Source organism: Henckelia pumila, chromosome 3, assembly GCF_033568475.1.
Source record: "Henckelia pumila isolate YLH828 chromosome 3, ASM3356847v2, whole genome shotgun sequence".
Classification (NCBI taxonomy): Eukaryota; Viridiplantae; Streptophyta; class Magnoliopsida; order Lamiales; family Gesneriaceae; genus Henckelia; species Henckelia pumila.
The window spans coordinates 158612736-158636948 of NC_133122.1; the positions used below are offsets into that span (position 1 = coordinate 158612736).

Below are 24213 nucleotides of genomic sequence, written 5' to 3' on the forward strand. Positions count from 1 at the left end.
GACATGACACACACGCGTTTACGTTAAACTGACAGTGTATTGTGGACAATCAAAAGCGTTAGTGGTTTTAGTTGTTGAAGTTGAAACTTATCGGAGGCTATGATGTTCATGATTCATTCTTACTTATGTCGTCGTTTGCATATTGTTTTTCATGTCTTGCTCGAGGGCGAGCAAGGTTTAAATATGAGGGTGTTGATAAGTGCATTTTGTATGTATTAGTTTGTGATATTTTTATGTCTATCTTGTGTGCATTCATATTGTTTTATGTGTGTTTTTATGTGTTTTAGTGCATGTGTGTGCATTTCACTCTCCGGGTTGATTTTGTAGGAAAATGGATTTTTGAAGAGTGAATTACGGAGCAGCTTTGGTCGAAAAACCATTTTTAATTTTGGAAACATCCAAATCCAATCTCCACCGTACCGATTATAGATCAAGATCTTTAAAGCTATTTTCCAAATTTCAGCTCGATCCGACGGCTAGAACTTAAGATATGAATTTTTCAAAATCGTCTCTTGCAGCAGAAATTGTGTGGCGCGCGAGAAAGATTTGAACTCGCCTGCGCGCGAGTTACAATTCCAGAAAGTTTCTTAATTTTGCGTGCTCGAGCGAGAATTCCACTTGCTCGAGCGCGAGTTTGGGAGCTTTATTGTTCCGGAAAATCCTTGTGTCGTAGGGAAATCTATTATTTATGGATCCGGGCATATAAATAGAAGATATATCATATTTTTGGGGGTTCCGAAGTTCCAAAACGTAGACAACACAAGGGAGGCAGCTATAAGGCTTGTGAGAAAAGATTTTTCTTTTCTTTTCTTTTTTTATTCTTTTTATTTTTGAATTATTGTTTTCAATTATTGAGTAGTTTTTCTTCAACCAAGATGGCGTGATTGAGCCGCACAAATTCATGTAAAAAACTTGGATGTTTGTTTGGGATTATTCAGAGTTGATTTTATTTTATTGATTGTCAGATTTATATTTGTCTTGTGAATAGTCTGATCAACTGTTTGCTTGCATGTTAATCGATTCCAAGTCAACAGAGGAGGTATTGATTTCGATCACTCTGATAATTAACATATTGTAAAACCGACTAAAATAGAATTCGGTTTCAGTGTGCGGTTTGGGTGTAAACTGAATTTTCACAAATATTTAATGCATTCAAATTTGATTAGAATTATGAAATATTAATTCGTCAATATTTGAGTAGGTTTGATTGTTCTAGAAATAGACCTTTGAACAAGTTAGGAGAATTATCGTAATATAAGATTAAATCTGAGTCCTGAATCGGCTACATGTTACATGATTTGTTCGGTACCTACGTGTGTCTTGGTTGTCTTGTTTTAATTAATTTTATCTTCACGTATTTTAATTCTTATTTCTTAAGCAGTTTTTAATTTAAATTCTTATTTTATTTAAATCAAATTGTTTTTTATGATTTTGTCTAGATTAAGCTAATTAATTAATTCTTGAAAATTGACTGCAGTCCCTGTGGGATCGATACTTAAACTCTCAGTCCACTTTACTATTACTTGACCTGGTACGCTTGCCAGTAGATTCATATCACATCGATTTAGCCGGTCAATATGTAAGGCCTAAGAAGTTTAGACCAGAAGTCTTTGAACCACCCTACTTGAAGCTTTTTATGCCGCACTAAATTCCAAGCATATTTGAAAGAGAAATTACCATTAGAAGACATCTTCCAAATATCAATGTCTATAGAAGAATGATGAATCGGGACTTCCTTATTATCTAAATTAAACTACATAGGAAGCACCGAAAGGAGACGATCAAGATTCCATCTCCTATCTTCTAAAAACCAAATGACAGGCCTATTCAACAGACCCCGAATTGGAACCACCAAAGACAATGGACCAATCGAAGGCCAGGAGTCGAACCAAAAGCTAATATTTCATCCTCCAATCCTCCACCCAATTTCAGGTTCTGCCCTACCCCTGACCTTCATTAAGCGGCACCAGGTAGAAGAGATATTCTTCACTAAATGCACCATAGCCGGATGATCATCCCTACAATATTGAACTCGCAGAAAATGACTCCAAAGAGAGTCTACCGTCCTAAACCTGACCCAAAGTTTCATCGAGAAAGCAGCCACCACATCCTTAAGTCTACGAATGCCCATACCGCCTTCAGAAACTGGTAGACAAATCTTCTCCCAAGAAATCCAGTGGATCGTGTTCCCTCCCTGTTTCGAACCCCAAAGGAACTTAGCACACAACATTTCGAACTGTGTAGAACTATTCCCGGCGGTTGTAAAACCTGGAATAGATAAATCGGCATAGAACAAAGAACACTCTTAATCAACACAAGCCGACTGCCAAAAGATAGATTTTGAGACTCCCACCCTTGGAGTTTGATCCGAGCTCTTGCAATAATATTATTAAAGTAAGAGCTCTTTCGATGCCCTAGAATGAGGGGAGAACCTAAATAAGTAATAGGTAACGAACCCTCCCCAAAACAAGTAATAGATAAATATCTCCATTTTTTCTCTTGTGAACACTTTGAAGAAGTTAGAATAACGCTCTTCGCATTATTGATAAGTTGTCCCGAACACTGCTCATAGTGATGTAAGTATTCTCGGAGAATATGAATGTCATGAATCGATCCATTAGCAAAAATAATAATGTCATCCGCATAGGCCAGGTGTGATAGAACAAATGGACGGCCAGTGCGAAAGATAAGACTTCTATGTTGCGCAAATAAATCGTCCAACCCACGGGAAAGATATTCTGCCGCAATAATGAACAAAAGAGGAGAAAGCGGGTCTCCTTGACGTAACCCTCTGGTTGAAGGGAAAAAACCTGACAGAGTAACATTAATATTAACTGAAAACCAACAATTGGCAACACAACATCGAATCATCTGACAAACTCCATCTGCAAAACCAAAATCTTAAAGCATTTGAATCAAGAAGTCCCACTGCACTCTATCATTGGCTTTAGCCATATCAAGCTTGAAAATAATATTACCACCTCTGACTGGATTGTTAATAAGATTGACCATTTCCTAAGCCAGCAGAATATTATCAGATATCAATCTTCCAGCAACAAAACCACTTTGCGACGGAGAAATGATCTTAGGCAATAAATGACTCAGACGAAGAGAGAGTAACTTGGTTATAATTTTATTGATCACATTACACAAGCTAATAGGCCTGAAATCGGACCATCTCTGAGCATCAACTGTTTTTGAGATTAAAACAATAGTAGTAGCTGTAACACTCCTGGGAAGTACTGAGCCATCCTAGAAATCCCTCACGGCCTCCATTAAATCTTCTCTAATAATATCCCAACATCTTTTGAAAAAACTAGCTGAAAACCCATCCGAACCAGCCACACCATCTTCATTCAGAGAACAAACACAATCAAACACCTCAGACTCAAAAATAGGCGCGACCAAAGATAAATTATCTGCCTCATCTATCACCACTGAAATATGATCAAAGTTAGCCCTTGAAGGCGCAGTTTGTTCTCCAATAAGCAAATTATTAAAAAACTGAACCCCAGACTCCATAATATGTGATGGATTCTCCAAAGATACCCCTTCATCCCAGATCCAAAATATTTTATTTCTAGATCTCCGATGATTAACCATATTATGGAATAATGTAGTGTTTTTTTCACCCTCTACCAGCCACTTAACTGACGCTTTTTGCTTCCAGAAAGCCTCCTCCTTGGAAAGACAAAGAGACAGGTTAGCTTTAGCCAGAGATAAAGCCTCCCTATTCGCCTCCGATGGATCTGCGTCAAAAATTTCTTCCGCATGAGCAGCAGCCAGATCAACCGCTTTAACCTTATCATGAATGTTCCCGAAAACGTCCCGATTCCACCATTTAAGATTATGCTTAAGCCTTTTCAATTTAATCGCCAAACGGCAAAGCCCCCTCTCACCACAAGGATTATTCCAATTAATTCATACCGTCTAAAAAAAACCATGGTGAAGCAACCACATATGCTGAAAATGAAATGAACTCACCGGTTTAGGGCAAAATGGCGCTGAGATAAGTAGCGGGCAATGATCAGAAGTACCCCGGTGAAGAGTCTCAACTTTAAAGGAATTAAAGTGATCTGTCCAACTTGTAGAAATAAGGATCCGATCCAACCTTTTCCAAATTCTAGAATTCGTCCAAGTGAATCTAGAACCAACAAATCCTGCATCCATCAATCCCGAAGAAATAATAAAATCTAAAAATTCGTGCATACCACTGGGATGATTAACTACCCCCATAGAATGCTCCAACGGATCAACAATGATATTAAAATCACCCCCAACAATCCAAGGACATCCATCAACAGGCTTAGAATCCAGGAGCCTCTCCCATAATTCCCTTCAAAGCACTATGTTACATTTAGCATAAACAACAGACAAAAAATATCTGAAGAAAATAAGCCAGAAGAGAGGCGCAAATGTAAAAATTGCTCGTGATCGTGCACCACTAAAATGACCACATTAGGAGAGCTGTAAAACCAAATATTATTATTCACATTGGCAATGACAGAAGAAAATCCAAACTTACAATTCAACCAAACTTGATCAAGAAGATGCATAGGCTCAAGAATCGCAAAAAACATCATATTAAATGACTCTTTAACTTAATCCTTCTCTGAGCAGCTTTGTTACCAATACCCCTAACATTCCAAATTGTACCGATCATTGAGAAATATCTGTCGAGATAGCAGCGATCTTATTTAAATTTCCTCGATTTCCCAAAGCAAAAACCGATCTCGTTCTTTTTGGCGGTCTTCCACGACCTCGTTTAAAAGACTTTCCCCGATCATTAGCTTGAGTTTCCTCCTGCACAGATTCAAGAATGGTAATACACTTAGATACCCCACTCTCAACCTCAATATCTCCTGAATCCTCCGACACAAGCTCCTCTCCTTGGACCTGCTGCTTCACTAAGGCTGCCTCATCTCCCAGAGCTACAACATTGCCTAGTGGCACTTGCTGTGTATCACACGGATTTCCACCTCCAACCTGATCTATTTCATACAAAGCAACCCACTATATCCGCCAATTCCAGCAAGCTGGTATCGCAGAGCACGCTACTCTGGGCATTAACAAATAGCTCTTGAGGGCTCCTCTCCACCGAGGAAGGCTTATTAGGAATCAAGAATTCGCCAGCAGATTTTGCAAGGGTTTCCTGCTGTTTTTCAACACCAATATTGCCTAAAATTTTATTTCTTCCAGTACCACCTTCGTAGACCCTACCACCAGGGGAGTGAGGTTCAAAATTAGTCTCTTCAACCATAATTTCTTCCTCCAAATCTGCCAATAGAGGATCAAAATGATTCGAGCTAGGAGACCTCCGTAGAATCACAGGACTTCTCTCAGCAAGAACATCAGGCATATTCTCTTTACCCTTCGAAAAACTTGCTTCAAAACCATCCGACTATTTTCTTGCCTCTCCCCTACATCCTTAAAACCAAGACCAATTTTCTGTCCCACCACAGCATCAGCTTTTTCTCTTTTAGCATTGATGACATTACACAAATCCACTGGCTTTTGGAATTTAAGAGGTGGACGAGGAGCATTCCCATTCACAAAACATTCCTCTCTCCCATGTCCAACATGACCACAATCAGTGCAATATTTCGGAATACTCTCATAAACCACTTTCTGTTCGATGATTTTGTCCACAAGACCAATGAAAACTGTTTCATGTCAAGGCTGCAACAAGCCCACTTCCACACAAATACGAGCCAATGTCAAACGTTCTGATTTAGAAGTCAATTCATCCAATTTCAACGGTTTGCATACAAGGTTTGCCACTGAGTACAGATGACTCTTTTTAAAAAGCGAAATAGGTAAATCAGGGAACCTAATCCAAACCGAGACGATGGAAATCTCTTTCTGGTAGTCAAACTTTGGAGACCATTTGAATACTCGCAACAAAAATCCTTGAAGAAACCAACGTCCCTTCCCCCAAAATATAGCCATGTCCTCCTCCAATTTGAACTCGATAAATAAAAAACCTGAACGTAAAAATTTAACCACATACGGTCCAGAGAATCCGACAGCGGCAAAAGCTTGCAGAGTTCGATCTTTAGAAGGCCATCCATCGGAGAATTTCCCAATCAAAGAATACGAATGGTCTTTCTCCATAACTCTTATTTCCTCCTCTGAGGAAAAAATTCCAGGCTTGTTTTTGTAAGAAATAGTAGGCTTTGATGGCAGCAAAGATCCTTCACCATCTAAGAAACTTTTTTGCATCGTACGTGGCGAAGATGAAAGAAAGACATCAACGTACGATCTCCTCCCACCATCCGGAGGCTTAGGATCAGGCGTTGGAAAGCCTTCGATGATGGTTGGGTCGAGCTTAGGGTTATGGTCCATCTCTATATATATAATAAAGAATACATATAACGATATGAAATTAGTCATGAGATTCATTACCATATAATCAATTATATAATTTCACAATTTTTTTTATTTGATATTAGACAAAAACTTCAATGACACTGAAACGACCCTGACCTCTACTAAATAATAACCAAATAAAATGCGGGTTTTTGAAAATTTTCGGCATGACCCATCTATAAATATTAAAACCCACCTGTCACAGACAACAATTTTAAAATGCAAAACAACAACACTAAATAACTAGACCGAGACCGGAGAAAAGATTCGACATTTCAAACATCAAAGCTTAAGAAACTACATATATACATGCCCACCAATAAATCTATAAATCCTTACAATATCATTTATCCAATCAACAAAATGAAAGACTTAAAGTGCTAAAATAATCTCTTGCGGAAGACTGGCATGGTCAGAGGGATGTGTCGTGCCTGCATCGTAGTCCACTCGATAGTCTTGCCCCTCGATCTCAATGAAATACTCCTCACCTGAAAACAATGAGTGTAGCGAGTCTAAAAGACTCAGCAAGAATATGGGGGGGGGGGGGAGGAGGGATAACGAGTACTACGTAAATACAAGCACATAAAAATTAAAAATAGCTGGATAATTAAATACTTTGTGCCCTTAATTTGAATAAAATGTACTTCTAAAATGAGAGAACATGAATATAACATATGCATGGCTAAGTCATTAATAATGAATGAAATTGCATAAACTGTATCTGAATCTATAACTGTAACTGTGAACTTAGATTCTTGATTATGACTCTGTGATTTCGATCATGATCATGGCTATAGTGCATGTTAAAACCTAATTAGGGGGGGGTGGGGATTTAGGTTCTATTGACAACTTTAGCAATTTAAAGCAATTATGCAAGTACGCAAGCGGAAGACTTAAAGCAATAAAAAATAAATGTGGTAAATAAATGCGTAAAATAAATAAAGCGACAAATGAGATAGGATATGTTTATGGAAGTTCGACGATAAATCGTCTACGTCTCCTCTTTTTGGTTAAGATTGATTAACCAAGGATCCACTAACACTTCAACGTCTTGGCCTTGATGGCTCCAAGGATAGCCGTACAACTCAACACGATCATCGCTAGGGGTGTTCATTATTCGGATATAACCGAAAAAACCGACCGAAATTAAAATTTCGGTTTTTTTGGATCGGTTATTCGGTTTTTCGGTTCGATTTTGGATACAAATTTTGAGTTGTTTGGTTTCCCGGTTCGGTTTCGGTTTTTATAAATAAAAATTCGAAATAACCGAACCAACCGAAATATAGGCTATATTATATTTTAGTCCCTAGGTTATTAGGTTTTCCATATTTCATACATATTCTAAATTATATTTTAGTCCCTGGAAATTAGAATACCTATAATAGAACTGGATCGTCGATTTTCTTTCTCAGTTCTCACGCAACACGCATCTCGCCGCCTCACTTCTTACTCTCTTAAATTTTTTAGACCGCCTCCAATCTCCATCGTCCAGTCTACTGGAGCTTTCATCAAAAAATATTCCAACCGCCAAGCTTTCCTCCTCCTCTTCCGACTGCTCTGTTCGTCGCTGCATCTCTGTTCGTCGATGTATCTCTGTTCATCGCTGTGAATATGCTCGATTGCTCTGTTCATTGTTGCGGTTGTGCTCGGCCACTTGTTATGTTTGTTGCTGGCTTGCTGCGACACTGCGAGGTTCTTCGGTTCGGCACTGCCAGATTTCCCACGATACTGCTGCTCGGTTCTTTGGTTTGATGATTGGCACTCCCTGATTTCACATAGTACTGCCGCTCGTCTGCTCGCTTTTCAACAATTGTTAAGTTAGTTGATTTCTTGCTCGTCTCCTCGCTTATAATTCCTGAGTGAGTGCATTAGCTTTAGCTTTAGCTTTGTCTTGAGTCCTTTGACTGAATTTTTTCATTGGTTCTGATTTAATATTTATATTTTATTTTGTTAATGACATTTTTAGATGGATGAAGATGATAGAAAACTTGGTGAAAGTAAAAATTCAAATGATGAGTCACAAATCACATCTTCTACGAAATCTGTCGATGCTTCAAAGAAGAGAAAATCCATAAATCTTAGATCAACTGTGTGGGAACATTTTGAAAGGTATGAAGATTGTGATGGGAATAAAAGAGCAAGATGTCGTTATTGTAGTTCAAACTATGCTGCTGATTCAAACTCCAGTGGAACATCTTCTTTAGGTAATCATATGAGAAAGTGTACACAAAATCCCCATAATGCTGAGACTAAACAAGCTAAATTAGAATTTAAACCAAATTCGAATGATGTGAGTGAAAGTTCACTTAATGTTTGGAGATTTGATCAAGAATCATGTAGAAAAGCATTAGCTCGGATGATAATTGTAGATGAGCAGCCTTTTAGTCTTGTTGAAAGAGAAGGGTTCAAGCACTTTATTAATATATTGCAGCCTCTCTTTCGAATTCCTTCTCGTGCTTCAATAACGAGAGATTGCTTTGAACTTTTCTTGGAAGAAAAAAAAAACTGAAGTTGTTTTTTAAAGAAACACATCAAAGAGTTTGTCTCACAATAGATACATGGACATCGATACAGAGAATCAATTATATGTGTCTCACATCTTATTTTATTGATAAAGATTGGAAACTACACAAGAAAATCCTAAATTTTGTCCAATCAGTAGTCATAAAGGTGATGATATGACAGTTTCAATTACCAAGTGTTTGATAGATTGGGGTTTGGATAAAGTTTTCACCATTACAGTTGATAATGCTAGTTCAAATGATACAACGGTGAAAGAACTTTCAAAACAATTCAGTAAATGGGGAACTAATTTCTTGGATGGTAGTCATCTTCATGTGAGATGTGTTGCTCATATTATCAATCTTATTGTTCAAGATGGATTGAAAGAGGTTGGTGATTCTGTGAAACGTGTGAGACAAGCAATAAGATTCATCAGACAATCTCCTGCGAGGATAAAAAGATTCAAAGATTGTTGTGAAATTGAAAAAATAGAAATTAAAAAATCATTGTGTTTGGATGTTCCTACTAGGTGGAATTCGACCTATTTGATGTTGAATACAACACAAGAATTTGAGAATGCATTTGCAAGATATGCTTTTCTTGATCCTGGATTGCTGGATAATCTTCTTAATAATAGTTGTGAAGATGGAAAGGTTGCAGGTGCTTTTACCAATGACGATTGGATGAAAATAAGACACATGGTAAAGTTTCTTGAAACTTTTTATGATCTTACCTTGAGGGTGTCAGGTTCATTATATGTTACTTCAAATGTTCACTTTCAAGAAATTGGTGAAGTTTCTTGCCTTTTGAGAATGTTAGTGGATAGTGATGATATTGATTTGAGTTTTATGGCGGAGAGGATGAAAGCTAAATTTGACAAGTATTGGGGTGCTCCAGAAAAGATGAATAAAATGATTTTCGTTGCTTGTGTGTTAGATCGTCGCTTCAAATTTGAGTATGTTTCATTTGTTCTTTTGAGTATGTATGGAGAAGAAAAAGGGGAGAAAATGAGAGATGATCTAAAGCTCTATGTGATATCTTTATATGATGAGTACCGAAGGAAAACTTCAAAAGAATCTCACTCTAAGCCACCTGCTTCAGCTAGCAACACATTTGATATGTCAAGTTCCAAAAATACACATAAAAGAACATTAATTCAGCAAGAGTATTTGAGGCATAGAGCCATGAGTGGAACTATGGACTCTAAATCAGAGTTGGACAAATATCTTGATGAAGAAACAAAGCCTGGACTTGAAAATTTTGATATCTTGCTTTGGTGGAAAGTTAACTCGCCTAGATTTCTTGTTCTTGCTGAGATGGCTCGTGATGTGCTAGCAATTCCTATTTCTACGGTGGCTTCAGATAGTGCATTTAGCACTAGAGGACGTGTGCTTGATCCATTTAGGAGTTCGTTAACTCCTAAATTGGTGCAAGCACTTCTTTGTGCACAAGATTGGCTTCGTCATGAATCTTTACCTATTACAGTAGAAGAGGACTTGGATAAGCTGGAGAAGTTTGAAAATGGTAAAAAATCTGAAAGTACAATTTTTTTTATATTAATGTGATGAGTATTTTATTTTTTAAATTGATTTCTTTTTCCAGATATGGCGAGCTTGGGAAGAGATGTTTCTTGCATAACTGATATGTAATTGTGTCTGGTAATCAGGTATGATAAATGAAATTAATTTATATCAAATTTTAGTATTAGTGTCAATAATTTAGGACATATAGGCCTTGATTTATATACTGATTATTTCATTTTTCCATTGAAATAGTTGGCAAATGTGGAGCATGAAGAATGTTCAAACAAGCTCACTGCTCAAGTACAACTTAAAAAACATAATGAATATGTCAATGAAGAATCTATGTACTGTTTTGTTTATTTGAAAAATATTATAAGACCGAGGTGTTGGATGTTTGTTTTTATATTGTTTGTTATTTTTTGTTTATTCACTTGTGTTTGTGTATTTAAATTACATGTTATAAAATTCATGTTTATCTTATTTTGTTATGTATTATTAATATCAAACCGATCAAACCGAACCGTATAAACCAGTCCATTATAGTACAAAAACCGAACCGAACCGAAGTAGAATGGTTTGACTTCGGATTACATTTTTCATAAACCAAAAACCGAAAAACCGAACCGAAATTGGACAAATTCAAACCGAACCGACCGATGAACACCCCTAATCACCGCACCGATACAACTCGAACACTTGGCCTTAAGGGCTCCAAGGATAGCCTCAACAATCACACAAAACACTTGGCTTCACACTCAAGTGTTTACAACAATAGCACAACCAACTCACAAACTTATTTTTACAAACACTCTCAAATATTTGAATATATCACACAAACACTTTGATAGAGAGAAGATTGCTTGCAAAGGAGAGAAGAGATGAATTGGGATGTCTCCAAATGACCTTGGAAAGCCTCTATTTATAGTTGGCAAGGATTTGAATCTGATTTGAGTGCATGAAGCGTGTGTTGAGAAGTCAAGGAGTAGACATAAAGTGTTCGGCGCCGCTGCCTGCTTTCACCTAGCACTGAGCGGATTTTGTGGAAAAATCATATCTCACAATCTAATCGTTGGTTTGATTTGAAATTTTTCCTGAAGCTTTAAAACATCTTAATATTTATTCTAAATGGTGGAGATTTGATTTGATCAGTTAAAAATTTCCAGTAATTTTCGGAAGTCGCTTCATAATGTTTTCGCATCTTGTTCTGCGCGAGACATTTAAAAAATTCATATCTCCCAATCCATCCGTTGGATGGATCTGAAATTTAGACGAAAGTTGTATAACATCCAAAACGTAAATCTGATTGGTGAAGATTTGATTGTAATGTCTGAATCATTCCCAGTGATTTTCTGAAATTGAATCTTCATGGTTTCGTTCCTTGCAGGATTAGGTACTGTTCAGCATATTTGAAAAAATCATCCTCTCAATGTAGCCGTTGGATTACTCTCAAATTTAGAAAGAAGTTTTAAAACATCCTCATCTAAATTATTAGTGGTGGAGATCGGATTTAGTGTCATAGAAAATTTCCAGTAATTTTCGGAAGTTGCTGCTTCATACTTTGGCTTCTTCTTGTCCTTTTCTTCATATCCTCATAATAATGTTTCATGGCATCCACATAACATTGTTTCCATTATATGAGCAATATGAGACTTCATAAATACATTGATATCTTCAAAATAACTTCCAATAATTTATTTGTCAGTAAATCTAATCTGAAAAATCTCACTTTAAATTGTTAGTAACAATTAACCGAGTTTTGTAATCATCAAAACATAATAGTATGAGACTTGTAATGAATTAAAAACATTAATCTCACAACACGAGATTTGTATGCATTTAAGACGTAACAATCTTCTCCTTTTTGATGATCACAAAACATGGTTAAATAGGAGAAATAAATGTACAATATTAAATAAACAATTTAAATTTGCACAATAAAGTAAAACTATGCAAAAACTCCCCCTCAATTAACTAGTTAGTTAAAAACAATTTGTTTATCAAATAGCCAATTTTATTCTTCATGCATTTAACTATACTAAATCTCCCCCTTAGTTAACGTATTTAACAAAACTAATTCTCCACCCTTTTTGTGATAATCAAAAAGACTGGAAAAGTAAATGCAAAAACATGAGAATTGAAATATGATTTCTAAAATGCAACACATAAATTTCACATAAATAACAAAATATGAGCGTATAATATTGAATAAATATAATTAATTTGTATTATCCAACATTAAATTGCTCGAATTTAATATTAAGCTCCCCCTTAATATGACATTATCTTTAGAATATGTCAACAAGTGATTACAACTCAATCATGCCAAGTTCACCACGCAAACGAATAAAAATATTTTCATCTAGTGGTGTTGTAAAAATATCGGCAATTTAATTTTTAGTGTCAACATATTGAAGTTCAACTTCATTTCGTTCGATGTGATCATGAATAAAATGATGATGAATGTCAATATGTTTGGTGCGCGAATGTTGAATCGGATTCTTTGTAAGACATATGGCGCTAGTGTTGTCACATAAAATAGGGATTTTTGAAAAAGATACACCATAGTCAAGCAATTGATGCTTCATCCAAAGAATTTGCGCATAACAACTACCGGCAGCCATATATTTGGCTTCGGCCGTTGACAACGCAACACAATTTTGTTTCTTTGAAAACCAAGAAACTAAACAATTTCCTAGAAAGAAACAAGTTCCACTAGTGCTTTTCCTGTCCACCTTATATCCATCAAAGTCGGCATTACAGTAAGCTTTTAAATCGAAGAAAGAATTTTTCGAATATCACAAGCCGAGATTTGGAGTATTTGAAAGATATTTAAAAATGTGTTTTAAGGCGAACAAATGTGATTTCTTTGGACATGATTGAAATCGTGCACACAAGAAAACACTAAACATAATGTCCGGTCTACTAGCAGTAACATATAATAAGGAGTCAATCATACTACGAAAGGAAGATTGATCTACAGATTTACCATTTTTATCCTTGTTGAGTCTGATTGTTGTGCTCATCGACGTAGATGATGATTTTGTGTTCTCCATCCCAAACTTCTTTAGAATCTCCTTGATTTATTTTCTTCGGTTCACAAAGAACCCATCCTTGCACTGCTTGATTTGCAATCCGAGGAAATATTTAAGTTCCCCCATCATGCTCATCTCGAAGTGATCTTGCATAAGCTTGGAGAATTCTTGACAGGGAGTTTCATTAGTAGAACCAAAAATTATGTCATCAACATAAATTTGCACAATCAATAAGTCATCTTTAGCATGTTTGGTAAACAACGTAATATCAATATTTCCTCTTGAAAAACCATTTGAAAGAAGGAAATTTGATAATTTTTCATACCAAGCTCGAGGAGCTTGTTTTAAACCATACAATACTTTGTTAAGTCTAAACACATGATCAAGCAATAATGTATCAACAAAGCCATCAGGTTGTTCAATGTAAACTTCCTCTTTTAGTTCACCATTTAGGAATGAACTCTTAACATCCATTTGAAATAACTTAAAATTTTTAGAGCAAGCAAAAACAAGCAACATATGAATAGATTCAAGTCGGGCAACAGGAGCATATGTCTCATCATAATCAATGCCTTCTTCTTGACTATATCCTTTCGCAACAAGCCTAGCTTTATTTCTAGTGATAGTACCATGCTCGTCAAGTTTATTCCTAAAGACCCATTTAGTACCAATAATAGATCTATCATGCGGCCTAGGAACAAGACACCAAACATCATTGCGCTTGAATTCATTTAATTCATCTTGCATAGCAATAATCCATGCATCATCTAATAAAACATCATCAATGCACTTAGGTTCAACATGCGAAACAAAAGCAAGATGATTGCAAATATTATTAAGTGAAGAGCGAGTGGTTACTCCCTTCGAAGGACTACCAATGATAAGATCCATAGGATGATCTTTGTGAAGCGTCCAATCCTTCGGAAGTGGTGTTTCCTCAACAAAAACATATATATCATTTAAGCTTGATGAAGCCATCTCTTCTTCGAGTAATTCTATATCATCATTGTTAGTGCAAGAAACTATAGACATAGATTCATCAAATACAACATGCATTGATTCTTCAACAAGTAAAGTGCATTTATTAAATACTCTAAAAGCCTTACTCGTAGTAGAATACCCAAGAAAAATACCTTTTTCAGATTTGGCATCAAATTTGCCAAGGTTGTCCTTACCATTATTATGAATGTAGCATTTTGATCCAAAAGCCCGAAAGTATGAAATGTTAGGCTTTCTCCCTCTCCATAATTCATATGGAGTTTTCTTGAGAATTGGCCTTATTGATACACGATTGATAATGTAACAGGCAATGTTCATTGCTTCAGCCCAAAAATATTTTGGTAGAGAATGCTCACATATCATGGTCCTTGCAATCTCCACAAGTGTCCTATTTTTCCTCTCAACGACCCCGTTTTGTTGAGGAGTCCTAGGACAAGGAAAAATTGTGACCGATGCCTTTCTCTTCACAAAAATTTGTAAAACTCTCATTTTGAAATTCAGTTCCGTGGTCACTATGGATCTGTTTTATTGAAAGATTTTTCTCATTCTCAACACGTTTGACAAAAGTTTTAAAATAATCAAAGGCATCATTTTTGTGGGCTAAAAACAATGTCCACGTAAAACGTGAAAAATCATCCACAATGACAAATGCATAAAGCTTTTCTCCTAGGCTAGCGTTCCTCGAGGGACCACATAGATCTTGGTGAAGAAGTTAAAGGGGCATAGAAGTTGATACAAATTTTTTGCTTTTAAAAGATTTCCTTGTGTGTTTGTCAACTTGACACGCATCACAAACAGAATCTAATTTTAAATTGAGTTTTGGCATACCAACAACTAAATCAAGTTTAAAAAGTTTTTCTATGGTACTAGGACCAACATGACCTAGTCGTCTATGCCAAAGAATGTTGTCATCAACATTCAAGGATACAAGGCTTTTAATATTTGTCAAAGATAAATTATTTAAAGAAACCTTATAAACATTTTCACTTCTATATCCTTTGAAATTTATGGATTTGTCAGATGTGAGTGGTATAGTGCAGTGTTGGGGAGTGAATTTGACTTCATAACCTCTTTCGCACAATTGAATTATGCTTAGTAGGTTATTCTTAAGTCCTTTCACTAGGAGTACATCATCAATCAAGAAAGATTTAGATATACCTATTGAGCCGATTCCTTCAATAACTTCTTTGTTGTTGTCTCCAAAGGTGACAGTTCCCTTCTCCTTTGATTTGATGGATTGGAGTAGCTCCTTGTTCCCCATCATATTTCTAGAACATCCATTGTCTAGATACCATATGCTAGGGAGAACAGTTTTCCTATTTCCCTGCAAGAATTGATTTTGGTACCCTTTAGTTCTTTTGGGTCCACAGTGTTAGAAAAGAGAAATACAAAGTAGATTTCTAAGAGTTCAGCCTCTCATAGCGACATCATCGCCACTTTCCAAGGGTGCTCCCAGTAGTAGGTAGGGCTATGACCTCTTTAAAAACCTATTTCTTGGACATAGCAGCGTTCATCAGGAAGACCAGTTGCAAGTCAAGACAGTTTAAACCGGTCTATGATGAACTTCCTTAGATCATGATCTCATAATGCCGACTGATGAGTTGTTAAGTACTCTTAGGCTTCCATTTCATATAGATCTTTTGATCATATTGATATTTCAAAGATCTACATTTATGTCTAGCATGACCTATTTTACAGCAGTAAGAGCATGTAGGGGGTGATCTCATTTTTGCTTTAGCAATAAGGCTAGCAAAGTCTATAGATTTCTTACCATACCCTATTCCACCTTTATCAAGGCTACATTTTTGCATGCTTAGTAAATTATTCAATTTATTACTACTAACATTGAATTTATCAAATGATTTTTCTAAGTGAGCTATGTCATCCTTTAATCTTAGGTTTTTATGCTCCTTAGTTTCTAATTCATTTTTGAGGTTTCTATTTTCCTTTCTAAGTGATTTAGCCATATCAAACATATGTTTATATGCATGTAGTAATTCATCATAGGAAGGTACCTCGTCATCGTTGTCATAAACGATGTCATCACTCTTAGCCATGAGGCAAATGTTAGCTTCCTCCTCGTCATTATCGCTATCCCTCCAAGTGGCTATGAGTGCTTTCTTTTTTCCCTTGTCAATCTTCTTCTTGAGAGGACACTCATTTGCATAGTGGTCTTGTTGTTGATAGTTGTAGCATGTTACTTCCTTGTCCGTCTTCTTTTTGAAGTTGTTTCCTCGCATAAATCTTTTGAACTTTCTTGCGAAGAGTGCCATATCATCATCATCTTCTCCTTCGACTTGGGTGGATAAGGCAATCCCCTTTGTCTTGGTATTTTCATCCTCCCTCTTTGATTCTTTCCTTGTAGATACTTCTAACTCATGGGTTTTAAGGGTTCCATGAAGTTGATCAAGATCATAGGATGCGGTGTCGCCTTTGTTGGATTCAATGATGGCCGTTCTCTTGGAATCCCACTCCTTGGGTAGGGTGCGTAGAGATCTCCTCCACACTTGCTTGGTTGGATATTGTTCTCCAAGTTGGGCTAGCTCATTGATGATTTGAGAAAGCCTTCGGAACATTGTATCTACGTCTTCATTGGATTCCATCTCAAAGGTCTCATATTTGAGTTGTAGTAGATCGATCTTTGGCTCTTTAACTTGATTGGTTTCCTTGTGGCATATCTCCAATTTTTCCCAAATCTCTTTTGCGGATGAGCACATCGAGTTCCGGTTGTACTCGTTAATATCTAGGGAACAATGCAAAATATTCATAGCTTTAGCATTTTGAGATATTAATTTCATGTCCTCCTTTGAAAAGTCATCCATTCCCTTAGGAATTTTGACTCCCTCAACCAATTTCGTAGGTATGTAGGGACCTTTCACAGTTACTTTCCAAAGGTCATAGTCTACGGATTGGATATATAGGGACATTCGATTTTTTCAATATTCGTAGTTTATGCCGTTGAAAAGAGGAGGACGATTTGTTGATTGCCCTTGAGCATAATCGCTAGCTAGATTTGCCATAGAGCCTTTTTTTGAAAATATTTTGTAAAAAGGTGGTTCTGATACCACTTGTTAGAACCTAATGGGGGGGGATTTAGGTTCTATTGGCAACTTTAGCAATTTAAAACGATTACGCAAGTACGCAAGCAGAAGACTTAAAACAATAAAAAATAAATACGGTAAATAAATGCGTAAAATAAATAAAGCGATAAATGAGATAGGATATGTTTATGGAAGTTCGACGATAAATCGTCTACGTCTCCCCTTCTTGGTTAAGATCGATTAACCAAGGATCCACTAGCAATTCAACGTCTTGGCCTTGATGGATCCAAGGATAGGCGTACAACTCAACACGATCACCGCGCCGGTACAACTCAAACACTTGGCCTTAAGGGCTACAAGGATAGCCTCAACAATCACACAACACACTTGGCTTCACACTCAAGTGTTTACAACAATAGCAAAACCAACTCACAAACTTATTTTTACAAACACTCTCAAATATTTGAATATATCACACAAACACTTTGATTGAGAGAAGATTGCTTGCAAAGAAGAGAAGAGATGAGTTAGGATGTCTCCAAATGACCTTGGAAAACCTCTATTTATAGCTGGCAAGGATTTGAATCTGATTTGAGTGCATGGAGCGTGTGTTGAGAAGTCAAGAAGTAGACATAAAGTGTTCGGCGCCGCTGTCTGCTTTCACCCAGCACTGAGCGGATTTTGTGAAAAAATCATATCTCACAATATAACCGTTGGATTGATCTAAAATTTTGGCCGAAACTTTAAAACATCTTAATATTTATTCCAAAAATTAAATATTTGATTTGAACGAGTCAAACATTTCTAGTAATTTTTGGAATTTGCTTCATCATGTTTTCGCATCTTGTTCTACGCGACACATTTAAAAAATGCATATCTCACAATCCATTCATTGGATGGACCTGAAATTTGGAATGAAGTTTTATAACATCCTAAAAGAAAAGTTGATTGGTGGGGATTTTATTTGAATGTCTGAATCATTCCCAATGATTTCCTGAAATTGAATCTTCATGGTTTCGTTCCTTGCAGGAGTAGGTACTGTGCAGCATATTTGAAAAAAATCATATCTCTCAATTTAGCCATTGTATTACTCTCAAATTTGGCCAGACGTTTTAAAACATCCTCATATAAATTATGACAGGTGGAGGTTGGATTTGGAGTCATAGAAAATGTCCAGTAATTTTCGAAAGTTGCTGCTTCATACTTTGGCTTCTTCTTGTCCTTTTTTTCATATCCTCATAACAATGTTTAATGACATCCACATAACATTGTGTCCATTATATGAGCAATATGAGACTTCATAAATACATTGATAGCTTTAAAATAACTTCCAATAATTTATTTAGCAATAAATCTAATCTGCAAAATCTCACTTTAAATGGTTAGTAACAATTAACCGAGTTTTGTAATCATTAAAACATAATAGTATGAGACTTGTTAATGCATTAAAAACATTAATCTCACAACACGAGATTTGTATACGATTAAGGCGTAACAGTGCACAATGCCGCAAGGAGGTCGAGATGAAACCCAACCTGATCTTGCCCTATATTGGTAAGGGAGACCAGAATAGCTCTGGCCCCATACGAACACATGCTAAGGTAAGGAGACCCATAATGATTTGGTAAGGGAGGCCAAAACGTCTTTCAGCCCCACACGAACACATTAATATGTAGTCACAACCAACTCACTTCGTTCAAAATATACTTCTTTCCTTTATTGAATATGAGACTTAGCATGCATATGTAAATATGACGTACATGTAAATTTTTGATCTATAATCATGCAAATGACTCACACATGGATGACTGGGATGGTGATTTAGGAAGCAAACCAAAGGGGTGGAAGTTTAACCCATAAATGCGTTTAGGACTAAATGGAGCGGTTCGCCCATAAAATCTATAACTCGTCCAATTCTTATTTAAAATGAGTACCGCTTGAAACCACGACACCACGACATTTAGAACTAAGTAGGAAGGTCATCCTCGGGATTTATTTCCTAAGCAATCATTTGTCAAAGGAATGATTTCCGGGCAGCAGCCCCTTAGCCTCAACATAATTCTACGTCTTATCAACTAAAATTTAAAACTCGACCCAAACTTAACCGAAATGATTCCCGCTTGAAGCAACATATTCCTAACATCCTAGACCATTTCCAAACCCGAGACTTTAACCAAAACCCGAGCTTAAACCCTGTTTTAAAACAGTTTCTGGACATCCTCCTCCTAAGACTCAAAATTCTGCACACCATGACTTGTATGCCTAGAACTCGACCAAATCCTAGTCGAATTGATTCCCGCATGAACAGATGTATTCCTAACATCCTAGGCCATTTCCAAACCCGAGCCTTTAACCAAAACCCGAGCTTAAACCCGGTTTCAAAACAGCTTCCGGACAGCACCCGCTCAACCTCCAATTCTGCCCATGACTTAGTTATCTATCCAATGAAAACCTTAGCTGTTTGACTCCCATCTCCCAACCCAATGAACTAGGATCATGATCAAAGCATTATACCCGCTCATAACACTAACCAGCCCCACCAACTCACCAGAAACGCGGCTTGACGGCATTCCCCGCCGTCCTCCAACCGATCCCCTAGGATAATTGGTTAGAACGAAACCTCCAAGCCAATACCCCATTCCATATTCATCCCTTCTAACACTGTAATCCTATCGTAAATGTTTTCTAATTACTCCTCCAGTACCTTAGCATTTCACCGGTAACTAAATCTACCGCTTATCCAAAAAACTTCCTAAATATTCTATTCATCATTCTATGTTCATAGTTGGTACAATAGCCTTACCGATTGACATTCACAAAATCTTAGAATGCTAATATAAAGTACCCAAAAGTATTCTAAGGGCAGCTCTGTTTTTCTATCTCGCGATTGATTACCCATTTAGCTTACCGAAGTCATCTGTTTACTCTTAACAATCCTATTTAAAATTGAAACAACCCATTCAAATAATTTACTAACTAGTAGTCTTCTCGCTGGATCTAGTTATAACTAGTAGTCATCATTCCTCGGATCACAACAACAACTTAGCATTTTATCTAGTACTAATATTAAATCTCAATGGTCTAAACACTTACTATGCGGCTACGAGCAAATTTCTACACAAAAATTTGAAATAATAATTGAAATTATGATCCACCCAAATTCTCATCATGATGGATCATGAAAGGAAATAAACATACAAGTAATGTTGTTTAATATGAAATGAAATAATGCAAGCATTACAAACAAACGAGCTGAAAATAAAAATCTAGATAAGTGAAAACAACTCACTTATAATTCAATTCTAGGAGTAAATGAATAATAATGGAGGCTCCGTGAATAATAAATATGAGCCAACAAGATACAAATCTCGGGATCATTTACCCATGGGTAATGAAATCATGCTCAAACAATTAAATCACAATCAAGGCAATCAGTGTGACTTCAGTCGAGAGAAGTTCACACAAGTTATCAGGGGAAAAACAATGATCTCAAAATAAAATCTGATGTCAGCCACAACATAAGTAGATCAGTAAAAATAAAGACAAGGTGAACCTTACTCACATCAACATGTGGCTCTATAACCGAAGAAAAATTTCAAGAAATATAAAATATAAACAAGATTTTACTAAAAAGTTCAACCAATTCCAAAGTGGCAGAATTCAACTGTGATTAATGTCATACGAATCCATAAATGAAAAAAGGACAAGCGAAGAAATTTCGGATGCTCAAAATTATATGTTGCAATAGATACAAGCACGATTCAAGAATAAGAAAATAATGATAGGAATAATAGTTCACAAAATTGAAAGACTCATAATAACCGACTCACTAATCCTCGAAATCATATTTGCCCAAATAACAAAAGAAAAGCTCAAATTATCCATAATAATATAAAACCAAGTACGTATCCCAAGTCTTCACATGAGTTCTATTCACTAACATAACTGACAAACACACATCTATCAACTTCTAAGCAAACTATGCACTTAGTTACATCTAACTAGAATCTAATATAAGAAAATAACTTACAATAATAGCACACAATTAAAATCTCCTAATACGCAAGTTTAATATTTCCCAACAACTCCTACAATCTCATAAAAATATTAGCACTACATAATAACTCAAACCACACCCACGTAATGCCTAAAACGGGAAGGAATATTGGCACACCAACTCCGTTTAAATTGGAACCGCATGCTATAAAAATAAACAGTCAAATAGTACAATTTAAACTACTAAAAGAAATTTTTTAATGAAAGTAAACACTAAACTACGCATTTAAACAAATTAATCAGCTAGTTTTGAAAATATTTTTAAAAAGAAGGTGACATCAAAATAATTAAAGTAATAAATCATTTACGACTACCATAAAAAATTCATTAAAACTTACAGACTTTGAGGCGAGATTTCTTGAGTTTCTTGCAACCGGCAGTAGGCACAACCCAAACCAGAACCATGCTTTGATACCAACTGAAACGACCCTGACCTCTACTAAATAATAACTAAATAAAATGCGGGTTTTCAAAAATTTTCGGCATGACCCATCTATAAATATTCAAACCCACCTGTCACAGACAACAATTTTAAAATGCAAAACAACAACACTAAATAACTAGACCAAGACCGGAGAAAAGATTCGACATTTCGAATATCAAAGATTAAGCAACTACATATATACATGCCCAGCAATAAATCTATAAATCCTTACAATATCATTTATCCAATCAACAAAATGAAAGACTTAAAGTGATAAAATAATCTCTTGCGGAAGACTGGCATGGTCAGAGGGATGTGCCGTGCCTGCATCGCAGTCGACTCGATAGTCTTGCCCCTCGGTCTCAATGAAATAATCCTCACTTGAAAACAATGAGTGTCGTGAGTCTAAAAAACTCAGCAAGAATATGGGGGGGGGGGGGGGATAACGAGTACTACGTAAATACAAGCACACACAAATTAAAAATAGCTGGATAATAAAATACTTTGTGCCCTTAATTTGAATAAAATGTACTTCTAAAATGAGAGAACATAAATATAACATATGCATGGCTAAGTCATTAATAATCAATGAAACTGCATAAACTGTATCTGAATCTGTAACTATAACTGTAACTGTGAACTTAGATCCTTGATTGTGACTCTGTGATTTCGATCATGTTCATGGCTATAGTGCACAATGCCGCAAGGAGGTTTAGATGAAACCCAACCCGATCTTGCCCTATATTGGTAAGGGAGACCAGAATATCTCTGGCCCCACACGAACACATGCTAAGGTAAGGAAACCCATAATGATTTGGTAAGAGAGGCCAAAACGTCTTTTAACCCCACACGAACACATTAATATGTAGTCACAACCAACTTACTTCGTTCAAAATATACTTCTTTCCTTTATTGAATATGAGACTTAGCATGCATATGTAAATATGACGTACATGTAAATGTTTGATCGATAATCATGCAAATGACTCACACATTGATGACCGGGATGGTGATTTAGGAAGCAAACCAAAGGGGTGGAAGTTTAACCCATAAATGCGCTTAGGACTAAACGAAGCGGTTTGCTCGTAAAATCTATAACTCGTCCAATTCTTATTTAAAATGAGTACCGCTTGAAACCACGATACGACGACACTTAGAACTAAGTAGGGAGGTCATCTTTGGGATTTATTTCCTAAGCAATCATTTGTCAAAGGAATGATTTCCGGGCAGTAGCCCCTTAGCCTCAACATAATTCTGCGTCTTATCAACTAAAATTTAAAACTCAACCCCAAAATTAACCGAAATGATTCCCGCTTGAACCAAAATATTCCTAACATCCTAGAAAATTTCCAAACCCGAGCCTTTAACCAAAACACGAGCTTAAACCCTGTTTTAAAACAGTTTCTGGACAGCCTCCTCCTAAGACTCAAAATTATGCACACCATGACTTGTATGCCTAGAACTCAACCAAATCCTAGTCGAATTGATTCCCGCTTGAACCGCCGTATTCCTAACATCCTAGGCCATTTCCAAACCCGAGCCTTTAACCAAAACCCGAGCTTAAACCCGGTTTCAAAACATCTTCCGGACAGCACCCGCTCAACCTCCAATTCTGCCCATGACTTGGTTATCTATCCAATGAAAACCTTAGTTGTTTGACTCCCATCTCCCAACCCAATGAACTAGGATCATGACCAAAGCATTATACCCTCTCATAACACTAACCAGCCCCACCAACTCACCAGAAACGCGGCTCGACGGCATTCCCCACCGTCCTCAAACCGAGCCCCTAGGATAATTGGTTAGAACGAAACCTCCAAGCCAATACCCCATTCCATATTCATCTCTTCTAACACTACCATGTGAACTACGTATCACCATGTTAGCTCCTAAATCACCAACCCATCATCACCATCAATAACATCAAATTTTCAAAAATAAATTGCCAAGAAAACTGAAAAAGTTTCGAACATAATGCAGCCTTCCATTTCATTGCTTTTCAAATGTTTCAAAATCAATCATTCCTCTACCTTTAACATGACTAAATCGGTTTCCAAACAATAATCGACCAAAAAGCCAAAAGCCGTGATTTGAAGGAAATAACAGGCCATGCATTTACGCTTAATTTTCAAAAAAATAAATTGCACAAAACCTAACACCAATAAAAACACACATAAATAATCTACAAGGTAAGCAAATGAAACCATAATCTTGCCTAATTTACAGAAAAATCGAAAGGTTGGATTCCGCTTGAGCTGAAGTCGAAA

The 24213-nt window shown here is 36.5% G+C and overlaps 3 protein-coding genes across 3 annotated transcripts; 2 read left to right on the forward strand and 1 right to left on the reverse strand.

The window, feature by feature from the left end:
- Positions 1–3252: 3252 nt before the first annotated feature.
- Positions 3253–6345, reverse strand: LOC140889833 (uncharacterized). Its single transcript, XM_073297563.1, has 6 exons — positions 5695–6345; positions 5414–5628; positions 5003–5315; positions 4775–4956; positions 4112–4336; positions 3253–3892 (listed from the first exon to the last, which is right to left on the reverse strand). The coding sequence occupies exons 1-6, from the start codon at positions 6343–6345 to the stop codon at positions 3253–3255; spliced, it is 2226 nt and encodes a 741-aa protein (XP_073153664.1).
- A 1990-nt stretch (positions 6346–8335) lies between these two features.
- Positions 8336–8878, forward strand: LOC140889834 (zinc finger BED domain-containing protein RICESLEEPER 4-like). The gene has a single exon (XM_073297564.1). The coding sequence runs from the start codon at positions 8336–8338 to the stop codon at positions 8876–8878; it is 543 nt and encodes a 180-aa protein (XP_073153665.1).
- Positions 8879–9047: 169 nt separating this feature from the next.
- LOC140889835 (zinc finger BED domain-containing protein RICESLEEPER 2-like) lies at positions 9048–10520 on the forward strand. The gene is made up of 2 exons (XM_073297565.1): positions 9048–10395; positions 10474–10520. The coding sequence occupies exons 1-2, from the start codon at positions 9048–9050 to the stop codon at positions 10518–10520; spliced, it is 1395 nt and encodes a 464-aa protein (XP_073153666.1).
- The last annotated feature ends 13693 nt before the right edge of the window (positions 10521–24213 follow it).

Excerpts from the sequence above, each read along its gene's own strand:
- LOC140889833 (XM_073297563.1), bottom strand. The coding sequence starts at position 6,345 with ATGGACCATAACCCTAAGCTCGACCCAACCATCATCGAAGGCTTTCCA. Across the intron at positions 5,316-5,413 it reads TTTAAGGATGTAGGGGAGAG|GTCTCCTAGCTCGAATCATT; the intron begins GCAAGAAAATAG and ends GATTCTACGGAG. Across the intron at positions 4,957-5,002 it reads CGGATATAGTGGGTTGCTTT|CAAGTGCCACTAGGCAATGT; the intron begins GTATGAAATAGA and ends TGTGATACACAG.
- LOC140889834 (XM_073297564.1), top strand. The coding sequence starts at position 8,336 with ATGGATGAAGATGATAGAAAACTTGGTGAAAGTAAAAATTCAAATGAT.
- LOC140889835 (XM_073297565.1), top strand. The coding sequence starts at position 9,048 with ATGACAGTTTCAATTACCAAGTGTTTGATAGATTGGGGTTTGGATAAA. Across the intron at positions 10,396-10,473 it reads GCTGGAGAAGTTTGAAAATG|ATATGGCGAGCTTGGGAAGA; the intron begins GTAAAAAATCTG and ends TTCTTTTTCCAG.